Source organism: Rousettus aegyptiacus, unplaced genomic scaffold, assembly GCF_014176215.1.
Source record: "Rousettus aegyptiacus isolate mRouAeg1 unplaced genomic scaffold, mRouAeg1.p scaffold_m13_p_11, whole genome shotgun sequence".
NCBI classification, from domain to species: domain Eukaryota; kingdom Metazoa; phylum Chordata; class Mammalia; order Chiroptera; family Pteropodidae; genus Rousettus; species Rousettus aegyptiacus.
The window spans coordinates 90,907,627-90,919,808 of record NW_023416286.1 but is presented as its reverse complement, the minus strand read 5'-3'; the positions used below and the strand labels follow the sequence as shown (position 1 = coordinate 90,919,808).

Below are 12,182 nucleotides of genomic sequence, written 5' to 3'. Positions count from 1 at the left end.
AAAGGTGTAAATGGAAGCTCTGCATTCTGCATCCTGCGGGAGCCTCGCGCTGTGGGTGGGCGCTCCTGTTCTTGTGACTACATTGCACGGCTTCCATAGTCCCATCAAAATCGTGTAAAAATGTCAAATGTGAATTTGTGTGTTCTTCTCTGGTTATAAGGAAATATCAAAACTCTGATACACTGGTTAGACTCTTGTGTTGGGTAAGAGGACACCATTATTGCTATCTGTGTTTTGTAAAATAAGCCATAATTAATTTAGTTTTTTATTGTTTTTTTTCTCATTTTCTTTTTAAAAGTCTTTATTTTAAAAAAAAAAAAAACCTGATATTATACCTATATAACACCAGGTGTTCGTACTAGCCAGTTACTTTTCTGGATTTCTGAGGACTGTAAGCTTAACGCATCTTAAAGATAATGCTATATCACATTAACGGGCCCCAGCGCTAAGAAATTGATCTTCAATAGGCACCCAATACAAATGCAGATTATTCAGTTACAGGCAGAAAGGATTGCATTTTTGTTATAGGAACCTTGAGCTTCATTCTTTAGGTTTGATTCCATGCCACTGAACACCTAAATATCGGTGGGGCTCTTTATTTTCTATACTATATTTTATCTTCGTATTGATTCTAGTTAAACGTAGATCCAAATAGACACATAACCCATGGCGAAATCTCTCTGGATCATGATTTAGTAATCAGGTTCGAACGAACCGATCAAGTCTTTAAACACATTTTTTATATTCTCAATAAGTTCTTGAAAAGCTTATAGCTATATTACCTTTAGAGTTTATAGCAAGCTTTCTCATGCTGTTATATGAAAATATGCATTCAGTGACATCTTAATGACTAAAATGGCTGTGTCTCCTCCTGCCGAGGGCAGCGACACAAGCCTCGCAGACGGCGTGTAGGGGACGTAAGTTAACTTTTTTTCCTTAAGGGGCATTGATTTTATTGGCGTCAAAAAGACGATGTGCTTTCTGTTGTTTAGAAGTTCACGCAGCTGAAAACTCATCCCAAAACTCAACCCTGAGTTTTATCGTAGACAGCTTGTGGGATTCCCAGGGTTTTCAGTGAATCCCATATGACCGAGCTTGAGTGCGCCTGCACCTAGTCGTGGAGACCGTTGGGAAGAAGAGTCGGAGTCTGGAAATGCATTAACTAACTTGGATAAGGGATGAATGGCAATGCTGGCTTCCCCAGCCCTGTCTCCATGGCTTTTTATTCTCTCTCTCTCACAAAACTGGCTTTGTTGTTATTATTATTAGTTACAAACAGATTAGTAATTACAGATTATGGTCAACTCCCAAATTCAGCGCAAGGCCACCACCCTGTTATCAGCTACTCCCTCTCCTTATCCTTACGCCTAGAGCAAGAAGCCCCAGAACAGGTAGGGCGCGTGCGCCCTCCCCGTAGTGTGACCTTGTTGCTCCAGCACCAGGCATCCTGCCAGGACTGCAGGCGCCTCTCACCGCACACCCGACCCAGTGTTACTTCGTAAAAAAAGAAAGTCGAAGCTGCAGAGAGGAGAGACAGACCTTGGAGGTCAAGGGCTCGAGTGGATCTAGACTGCCGGCTGAAAACCGGAATGAACCAAATTGATTTATTGAAACGTGAACCATTCTTGAATAATAGTTTCTGTCCAAATTAACCTCGAGGAAAAAAAAAAATCCAGAGCATTGGTTTGACAGCAATAAAATATATATACTTTCTAACACTAGTACACCAAAATATGAACATACTTTTTTCCCCCTTTCTATTTGAATTCTCGATAGGAATTGAGAAAAGCAATCTCTTTTACCATGATTGCTGGTTGACCCCCTCTGCTGTCCTCCTAGTAACTGATGATAAAGAGGGAATCGCATCACCCCGTGTACACAAGTCATCGGTTTGAGTGAATTCGCAGCAGAGGGCAATGAGCAGGTCTATAGTCTGCACTCACCGCTGTGGGTGGTTTCATGAGGCAGCTGCAGTCACAGAAGCAGGCAGAGGAGGGGCCCAGGCTTCTGGATTATTCATTCATCCATCTTTTACTAATCAGAGCACTCTGGGAAGGCTTTGTTCCAGGCCCCGGGAGTAGGTGTAAACAAGGCAGAGAAATTCCAGAAGACGTGGAAATTACAACCTGCAGTAAAGAAATAGAAGTTCACAATTTAACGGCAAGATTTTTTTCAGACAGTGATCCTAACCGTGAGGACCACATCACGGGACGATGTTAAGAGAGAGACTGGAGGCGATGATTTCTTACAGAAGAGGTGACATCACAGGACAGAGCATGGATGTCCTCTATTATCAGGCATAGGAACCCATGCAGAATGAGCTTGGACTTGTTGAGTTCCAAATGATTGGCTTTTAGATGGCGAGGAAGAGAATGATGCAAAATAAGGTAGGAAAGGTGGCGGGAGCCAGAAAATAACGAGATCTCGGAAGCCAGTGATTTTACCCTCAGACTGATGAGACGTCCTGGGAGGGTTCTGAGCGGTAGGAAGGCAGGACTCGTTTATAATTAGTCAGCTGGCTGCGTGGAGAACAGCTTGGGGAGAGCAGGAGTGGAAGCAGAAGCAAGGTGAGGGCAAGGTGAGAGGGCACGATTTGAACTAGAGCGGTGGCCATGGAAAGAAATGGCTGAATTCAGGATGTCTTCAGCGGGAGCCAGGACTGCCAGGGGTTGGAAGCGAGGTAGTACGGGGCCCATTGAGGAAAAGTCTATTTTTCGTTACTGACCGAAAGACTGGATAAACAGCCCTAGCTGTGTGAGCAGCACAGATCCCTGTCGTTTACAAGGGATCAAGGGTCAGCTTTCTCTTCTTTAATATGCAGATCTCCAGCTAAGTAAGGTACTGCTCAATTTGCATCCTGAGAGGTCTTGCAAAGATGACTTAAACTAAGCTCTGCAGCGAACCAGGCTGGCCAGAATATGGCGCCCAGATGATTTTATGGTGAGAGGAAAAAGAGCTTTCTAATAATGAAGATGGGACCAGTGCCTGATGGGATTTGAAGTTGTTGAGGAAACAGCAACCCGCTGAGCTAGAGAGCCAACCGCGTCGACATGCGCTTGGCGTTTTAGCTAACACTGAGCAAGCACGGACCAGCCAAAGAGAAAAAACGAAAACACCAGCTTCTGACTTTACCACCAAGCAGCCATCATCCTCAAAGCCCGCAAACCTCCCGCAGTCACTGACTTACAGCCGCCCACCATGACCACAGTCTGCCCGTCTCCATCACTGAAAGGGGGCCGATATGGCCGGGGCCAGCTCACCCTGCCCCCGTGAACGCCTGCTGAGCTCCTGCTCTGCACCAGGCACTGCGTTTCTGCCAAGAAGCTCATGGTCTTAGTGGCATTGTTCTTCGGTAGCTCGTTGGCACCATAGGGCACCGTTCCCACGCTGTTTCTCCAGCCTTCGCCTCCCTCACACTACCCAGCCGTACCAAGGCAGCTCAGAGCATGCTGTGGCCTGGAATTTACTTTTTTAAATTAAAAAAAAAAATTTTAGTTTAAAATTTTTAATCCCTTAACAGGACTGGCATGTCCAAGTCCCTGAAACAAGTATTTAGACTACTTAATTATAGACCGAACACCCAGGTCACCAGAAATAGAAGAGAACTGTGACCCTACACTTAAGCCTCTTTCTGACCGTTACGACGATCACTTTCTTGCCTTCTTTTGTGGTCTTACCTCCTCTGCATTAAGCTTAATTTCTGAAATGGGCTGCTGCGAGTCTGAATGAGCATCAGAGGAAGGCGTACCCATTCCTTTTGGAAATTCGGACTTTCCCCTTCCGCTATTTCCCTTTCCCCATCCGTACTTCCCATCTTCCTTCTTTTTTTTCACTTGTGGGATTTACTTAACATGGCTGGCAGATGGGAGGGACATGTATCTGGCAATGACAGCGCCTCGGAGCAATGTTTGGTTTCTCTTCCCATTTCTGTTCTTGCGGAAGCTTCTCTCTTTCCCTCTGCCTCTGGGGTTCCTGGCTGGCATGGCCTTCGGGGGTGGGGGGTGCTTGGGAGAAGAAGGTTCTTGCCGACGTGGTAAAAGATGGAGAGGGAAATCTGTGAAGTTAAGACCTGGGCCCCGTCTGGCCTGAGCCAGGACTGGCGCCAGCTCCAGCAAAGGGCAGTTAACAGCGTGTCAGAGTTAATGTGAGAAGTGTTGGTAGATTTCTGCTGAGCCGAAGGGAAGAGGCGACCCCCATGGTCAGGCAGACGGCCCGCTGGGTTCTCAGAACCCTCGCAGCCCTGCAGCAAGCTTTGCACTTAATACGCATTTTTCATTGTTTTCAAGGGTGAATAATGCTTTTCTGGACCGACTCCAAGGCAAAAGTGACCCAGGTGGCCCGGAACACTTCGGAGGCAATTGGAACCTGAATAGTGGTAGAGGTTGGGTGAGTTCTTCCTTTTTCTCTTAAAAAAAAAAAAAAAAATTCTTTCAAAGTTGAAGAATAAAACCAATGAGAATTTTATAAAATATGTCATGGCCTTGTCCCAAGTATTTTTTTGGTGTGCTGTTCAGCTGTGCAATGGGCAGTCAGCCAGGGTGATTACTGTAAATTCCACAGTAGCTTCTGAGAGAGGGAAAAAGTCCTCATTTCGGCTCAGCCAGTCACAATAAAAAATGACACCTGCCCCGTGACTGCCTGGACTGTAAGGCTTTTTATCACCCCTGGCCCAGGCTCACAACAAAAACAAGTGAATTTATTTATTTTTTTCTTTCAGAAAGATTGTAAGTGAAATATGGTTATAAAAATAGTAAGCATTCTCCGGCAGCACATTCTTTCAGTGAAGCTAGCATATCAAAGAAACCCGTATTTAATTTTTCACTGCAAAATGATTTTTTAAAAAACCCTACAGCAAAAGGCACTTTTCGAAAATGAAATGTCCTTACGGATTTTTGTGAAGAAAACCTCGCAGCTTGTAATATGTATTTAATGTGTCTTTGTGTCTCATATATTACTGAGCCGGCCCCAGATCTTTGGCATGTGTATGACTGTGGGGTTTGCAATGTGTACAAAATCAAAACTAACCACAGTAGGCTTTTACAATTTAACTGAAGCCCAAGTGCATATGTATCTACTCAAAAAAAAAAAAAAAAAAAAAAGGAGCAGATAGCAATCTTTAAACTGGTAAAATACAGCAAAATAACCAAGCGCTTGCTGACTTGGAAACTCTAAGAAAAGATCACTCTTTAATAAACACTTGATGGGAAAAGATCATTTTTCGAGGAGACAGTCTGTTAGAAATCTTATATACATGTTTCCTTAAGATGCATCCAGTAGTTAAAATTCATAGACAGATTTCACGAATGTCTACATATCGAAGATAACTGAATGGAGGCGAATTTGCAGAGACTGCATAGTGGTCGTGTCTGTACATCCATCATGTATGGTCACGTGTCTTACTATGGCCTTCAGAAAAGAGACAACGTGAGAGAGAGAAAAGAGTCTTAATACAGCGTTCGGGCGTTGCGTGTTACCATTTACAGATTATATGCGTTTAAGCCATTGTCCAAGTTCATGGAATTTATAAGTTGTCAAGTGCCATTGAAACTCAGATTTCGGACGGGACTTGGAAACACACCGCACGTTTTCTCCTCCACTTAACCGCTCAGATGTAGAGCGTACCTGGGATTGGGGGGAAGCCGATGGGCCGGAGCGAATGAACAGCGCACGGCAGCTGCTGAGGGAGGGAGGGCTGGGGGCTCCGGCTCGCCAGCAGCCGTCGGCAGGCCTGACGTGAGTGAGCCGAGAAACCTCTGTCGGGTGCCTCACGGATCGCAAAGGGAAAAGCGTTGTTTCCTCGTGATGCGAGGGAGGATGACCGACGTGTCCTTAGTAGGACAGGCATCTCCAAGTCCAAGGTGCTTGCCAACTAGCTCTTCCCTTACTTGAAAGAAGAATGGCCGAAAGGTGAGAACTTCTGGCTCCCACTTCTACCTGTGCCTCTACCTCCCTACGGATATCCCTACCTGTGCGCCTGCTCCTCCTCGTGGACCAGTTTCTGTCTCCTCCTCTGACTCGGGGACTTTGTTCTAATAATACTCCCTCGTTCTGAATTGCCTGATGTGCATCTCGATTAGAAAATTCCCATCAGCACAAAATTTTAATAAGTAACCATTATATTATCACCTTTCCCTGTTCTTCTTCTTCTTGCTGCTGGTGTCCTTTGAGAGCAGAACTCCAAGAGGTGCCTACCCTCGCCGTCTCTAACGTCTTTCCTGCCATTTCCCTTAAACCCGCCCTCATGGGGTTTCAGGCTTTACCGGCCTAACAGAGATGCTGCTGTCGTGGTCACAGGCCACGTCCGCGCTCCACGACCCGACGGCTGTTTCTCAGCCTTCGTTTCGTGACCTGTCAGCATCATCTGCCGTTGGGGGATCAACCCGCGGCTTTCCTTGGCCGCTGGGGCACTGCCCTCTCCCGAGTTTCTGTGCCTTTTCATTCGTCTTTGCTGAGCCCCCTGCATCTTTCCTTCCTCTCCATGTCGCAGCGCCTCGGGGATCCGCCGTGGACCACCTTCCAGACTTTGTGTTCGCGTAATACCTCGGTGGCCTCATCCACGCTCATGCAACTAAAAACCGTATATGCGCTTATTACCCCTGAATTTCTGTTTCTAGCCTGCGGCAGTTCCTCCAAGCCAGAGGCTCGCATCCCCATTCGTCTGCTTAACATTTCTAACTTGTATCGCTTATAGGTATTTCGCCCTCGGCATGTCTAAAACGTAAACTTTAATTCCTTTGCCCCAATGTCCTATTGGCACTTTTTCCCGTTCGCGTAACACCACAGCCCATCTCTCGGTGTCCCCCACAGCTGACCCATCAGGCGCTATTCGGGACTCTTCCTTCCAGATAGATCCAGTCCGGAATCTTCTCGTGACCTTCGCCATTATTATCTTGTTCCCAGCCTCTATCAGTGCTCATCTAGATTCTTGAAAGAGTCTCCCGGGTGGTCTCATTGCTCCCCCACGCCCCCGTCTGGAGTCTGTTCTCCGAACGAGAGCGATGCCTTTGCAACAGTAGTCAGACCCTGTCGCCTTTCTGCTCAAAACCCCCCAGCGGCTCCCAAATCACGTGGGGGGGAAAAGCCAAGGTCTTCCCGGTAGCCGACCAGGTGCCGCGCGGCCTGGGCTCTGCTCTGCCCCCTGGCGCGCTCCTCCTCCAGCCCTGCTTCGTCGTCGTCCTCGGCCACGCTGGCTTTCTTGCTGGTCTTTGAAAACGTGGGGAACCGTAGGGCCGTCGCACCAGCTGCTCCCTCCACGCTCTTCTGCAATGTCTGCACGATTTGCTTCTACTTCAGTGAGGGTCCCTTGGCCATTTATTTAATACTGACACCTGTTTCTTGTCATCTTCTTTCCGGACTCCACGTTTTTTGTTGTTGTTGTTGTTTTGTTTTTTTTTTGTTGTTTTTTTTCCCCATAGCACCCTGCAACCTCTAACATAATTTTTCTAACTTCATTTATTTATATGTTTTGTTGACTATTTACTCTTAGTCTCTCCTCGTGGTGATTTATGTTTCATATTCCATCAGAGCAGGGCCCTTTGGTTATTTTGTTCGCTGGTACATTCCAAGCATAAAACAGCGACTGGAACTTATCACACAAACAAGGAAACAGGTGGCTGTGATTGACGTTCACCAAAATGACAAAGATTTAGAACTGAATGATGTGATATGGTCAAGCGACTAGATATCGAATTTAAAATAGCTATGTGTAAAACATCCGATAAAATAAATACTGGATTTAAAACCATGAACAAGAACAAGAGGCAAAGACAACCAAGAAGATTTGGGGGGAAAAAAAAACACACAGAACTTTTAGGAATAAAAAAACTATATAATCATTGTTCTAATCAAAGCAAAGGACCGAGAATAGCCAGTTCACTCCTAAAGATAAAGAAGTATATATGGGGACTTAGTCAAACACTTAATATGATATGGAATTAGCACAGGCACACCCAACCGTTTCTGAAATTTTGATGTGTGACGAGACAGAGTACAACTCGGGGGGAAAGTGGACTCTCCAACAAATGCGATGGAATGCCCACATGAAATTATGTCCCTACCTAACATCATGCGTAAAAATCACCTCCAGGTAGATTAAAGCTTTTAAATAGAAAAAGAAGACTTTTTAAATTTCAGAAGAAACTAGACTAATTTGTAAAACTGAGCTAGGGAGGGTATCATAAGACCAAACTAAAAACCAAGAAGAAATGATAAATACACATTAAAATAAAACATCTGTTCATCAAAGGACACCATACAAAAGGAAGAAAAGAAGCCATAAACTTTTATCCTGAATATGTTTTGTAAACAAAAAGTTAACAAAAGGTTATTAATATAGAAAACATTGAAAATTGTCATTTATTTAGAAGTCGATAGATGAGACTGAAAACTCTACCAAGGAATAAGAGAGGAGAGATATTCCTAAGTCACATGTGGGGCTCAGAGGAAGTATTGGAACCAGTGAAAATCAAAGAAGAAAGGAAAAGAAGAGGCAGAAAATACGATAAAACTATGAGGAAAGCCGAGGGAAGAAGTCGTTTCTTCAAACATCGTGTAGATACTTAAGCAGTAGGCTTCTGATAAATAATGTGTGTTGGGTCGACAAATTAGATTGATCTTTATTTTCAAACCTTTTAAAATTTAAATCACATTCTTCTCGTATTTCTTAGTATATATTTATTATCTGATAATTTAAAATTGCTTTGTACACATTTAGTTTTCTAGAGTCCTCTAGAAAGTTTCATGACGCACCTAGGTGGGACATTGAGAGTCACTTCAAATGGTCTCTTTTTTTCCATAGCAGCAGTAGATGAGACCATTCGGAATACTAGGAAACTGAATCCTTTGTCTTCAAGGATAGTTAAGTGTTCGCCATGACCTGAGATTTAAGATTTCCAGAGTGTTAGAGAGAAGCAGCAGCAGTCGCTGGGCCCAGCGTTCTGGGAGACTTGCTGGGGATTTCTTGGCTTGTGCACATGGTTGTGGGGGAGGGGACGCATTCGGTCCATCTCCCTTCCTCAAGGTCCCCTGAGAAGCCACCTTCCTGCTGCCTAACACAAGGCAACTATACTCCGTGCATTTCCGTTTAAATTGCTCTGCTCCACGCTGTGTTAGCCCTGTCCTTGCTGTAAGTATGGAGGCAGGTGACAGTATTTGAGAACATTATTATTTGTGACCCGTGTTAGCCTGTCTCCAAGAACACAGCCCACGACATCACTCAACATGCCATTTTATTGTTGGCAGACTATTTTGCAAATCAAATGCGATGGGACTTGAAAAGAAAATCACTTCATTGGGACTTTAAATCATTAACGAATGGTGACCTAGGCCTGATGTAGTAAGAGTGTTCTTTGAAGGAACTTTATTGTGAACTTACAAAGGCTTTGAATTTTGTTTTGCTGCTTGTAGTAATTTTGTTTTCCTTTTCTTCCAGGATATATGAGAAATATTTACTTACATCTGGCCTTTATCAACTGACCTTGAAGACCTTCATGAGATGCTTTTTTTCCCTAACGTGATTTTGCTCATCCTCACTGCTTTTACCTGGACTTCCGTTGCTCGCCCACTCGGCTGAGCCCCCCGGGAGCGACCGGTTTCTCCCTGTCATGGGTTATGCATGTTTGTACGAGCTGATTACCAAACTCGTATTTAACCTCTACCGCCAGTGATGTGTTACAGTATTTTTTTCTGATTGCATTTGCCTCTTAATGGAAGTATAATTACAGCAATGTTAGTAAGACAGAAAATAAGGGAATCAGTTGATGCTTTCAAAATGGCGGAATCTATGGATGCTGCTTGCTTGTCTCTCTGAGCAGCTAATTCTCAGATCAAGTTTGGGGAAGATTTGGCATCTTTTTAGATTTCAATCCCGACTTTCTTAATCCAGTGTACGAATGTGAGCTAAAGAAAAATAAATATTTTATACTCTTTTAAACAAATTTATAAATAAATTTTGAACTACCTTTGTATAACTGGTTTGCTTTTATTTTGAATGAAGAGCTCTCGAGTTTTTCTCTCTTGCGGGGTCTCATTTTTATATTTTCCTTTACAGTACACATAAATCTACTACAGTCACTATAGGATCTGTCTTTGGCCTTGTTTGACTTTCTAATTCTGTCCCTCTGTTTTTCAGAATGGGACCATTTATTTTCTAAAAGGCTAATGTTTCTCCAAAAATTAACTAGATGCAAACATAGACACCACATGCAGTTTGTAGGTATTAAGAAAACTTTGCTGTATGTAACCTATTTGCTATTGCTAATTTAATGGGTTTTTAATTCTACTCTTCCAGCCGTGAACCAGTTTGTAGACCCTACAATGCAAAAGCATTGGTTTTCCCATGCTTTATGCTCCAACCATCCACCCCCACCCCTGACCCGCATCATGTTATGTAGGGGAAGCATTGCATTCGGTCTTAAAATGAAGGTTTTAGGAGTAATTTTTGCAGCCGGACAGCTAATAATACTTTGCAGCCCGAAGAGACCTTTTGTGTTACCAATCGCTCTGTTGAAATAAACTTCCCATATCTCTATATTCGGGGGAAGGTTGGGACTTCCCATTTGGGGGCCAAGACTAGGGGAGGGGCTCGCAGAAGTGGGGCAAGAATGTAGCCTAGAAAGGGCCACATGGGGTGGCTCTGGCGGTGACACTGGCGACAGATGGTTCGCAGCCAGTTTCTCGGGAGTAAATAATGCAGAGACTCTTGGTTTCCCTCTCTGCCAGCTGAAGCGGCATCAGCGTCTGGCCCATTTGAAATCCTTGCCATTGCCTGACATGGGAAAAACAGACCCCTCAGCCTGGGTTGGAAGCGCTTCCCCGCTGATTGTAAATGTGTGATTGCTGCAGAGATGTAACTGCCGTGGCTCGCAGCCCTTTCAGTCTGGCGCCCTGCCAGACAGTCCACCGTCGTGTTCGGGATTTCGTGTGTCACCGGAAGTCAACGCAGGGGAAGGGATGCTTTCTTACTTCGAGAGTTCATGGGAAAGTTGGAGTCTGTCTCTCTTCTACTGCCTGCTGTATCTTGCATTTCCAAACAAAGATATTTTGACCCAGTGTATGGTCTCATTAACTAAAAAAAATCATCGTGCAGGTGTGGACAATTGGGACCTCATGGCCAAAATGCTCAGAAATATGTATGGGGTTGTAAACATCTTCCTTGAGCAATTCTCTATGCAGGTAGAAGTAACCAGAAAATAAGCAAGACTTTTACTGCATAAGGGAGCAGATCATTTTGTTTTTTTCACATTTAATCTGCCTTGTTGAATGATTAAAATAAAATTTAACTCTGGATAGGAATCATGGCTTTCCAATCACCATCTCTGTGCTTTCAAAATTTCTTTTTTTTTTTCCAAAGAAGAAAATAAAAACAAGACAAATTATTTAAAAGAAAATAGGAGTTTGTCATAGAAGCTTTAGACATGTAAGTATAATGAGTAATAGGAAAAAAGCTAATGATCTTTAATGGTTTTATCTGTAGAGGTAATGTTTTATCAGAGTTAATATTTTGGTATGTTTTTCTATCTGTATGTGTATTGAAATCCCTGCAATCAAAATTCTCATAGACACCTGTATGTTGATTGGATGAGGATAAACACCTGGACTTAGACTGGAGGCTTAAGGAACTCCACATTTCTAGGGGTTTTGATATATCTAGTCAAATTCCTTTCCCAAAAGGTCACACTAATACTTTTTATCACCAAAAATATGCTCTGTATTTTCCCCAATACTATTTGTGGTTTTAAGTCTTTACTTACATGCGGAGTGAAAAATGTCATTTGGAGAGAGTAACCCCTTTTTTCCATAGGTTTGCTGGTCATTATTTACTTTGTGTGTGTCTGTGCGTGTAGGTGATTTGTAAAAGATCCTTCTGTATTGAGATATTATGTTGAAAACATTATAATTTTTATATATCTTTTAATTTAGTATCATAGTTTTAAGTATTTGTGTATTTGGACCCATCGATCTTTTTCCTTTGTGATTTCTTCTTGGTATTATGTGGATAGATTTTTTTAAATGTGCAAAGCAGCCACCTGCCCAGGGCCACACCCTAAGGCAACAAAGACCCACCGCTGGCTGTGGGTCTCGGCAGCACTGGGCGGGAGTTCTTATTCCATTCGGAGCACAGACCTGAGCAACCGCACGTATTTTCACACCAGAGAACTATTTCCCGTGGTTCCTAAACACTT

At 43.7% G+C, this 12,182-nt stretch overlaps 1 protein-coding gene across 3 annotated transcripts in view; it reads left to right on the top strand.

Moving 5' to 3' along the window:
- EPSTI1 (epithelial stromal interaction 1) overlaps positions 1-9,965 on the top strand; it is a 74,612-nt gene extending 64,647 nt beyond the window's left edge. For all 3 annotated transcript variants that reach the window (XM_016158173.2, XM_016158172.2, XM_016158174.2), the window contains exons 10-11: positions 4,287-4,386; positions 9,431-9,965. In XM_016158173.2, the coding sequence (XP_016013659.2) occupies positions 4,287-4,386; positions 9,431-9,439 (109 nt within the window). In that variant the 3' untranslated portion in view covers positions 9,440-9,965. The remainder of the gene's footprint in view (positions 1-4,286; positions 4,387-9,430) is intronic.
- Positions 9,966-12,182: the final 2,217 nt, after the last annotated feature.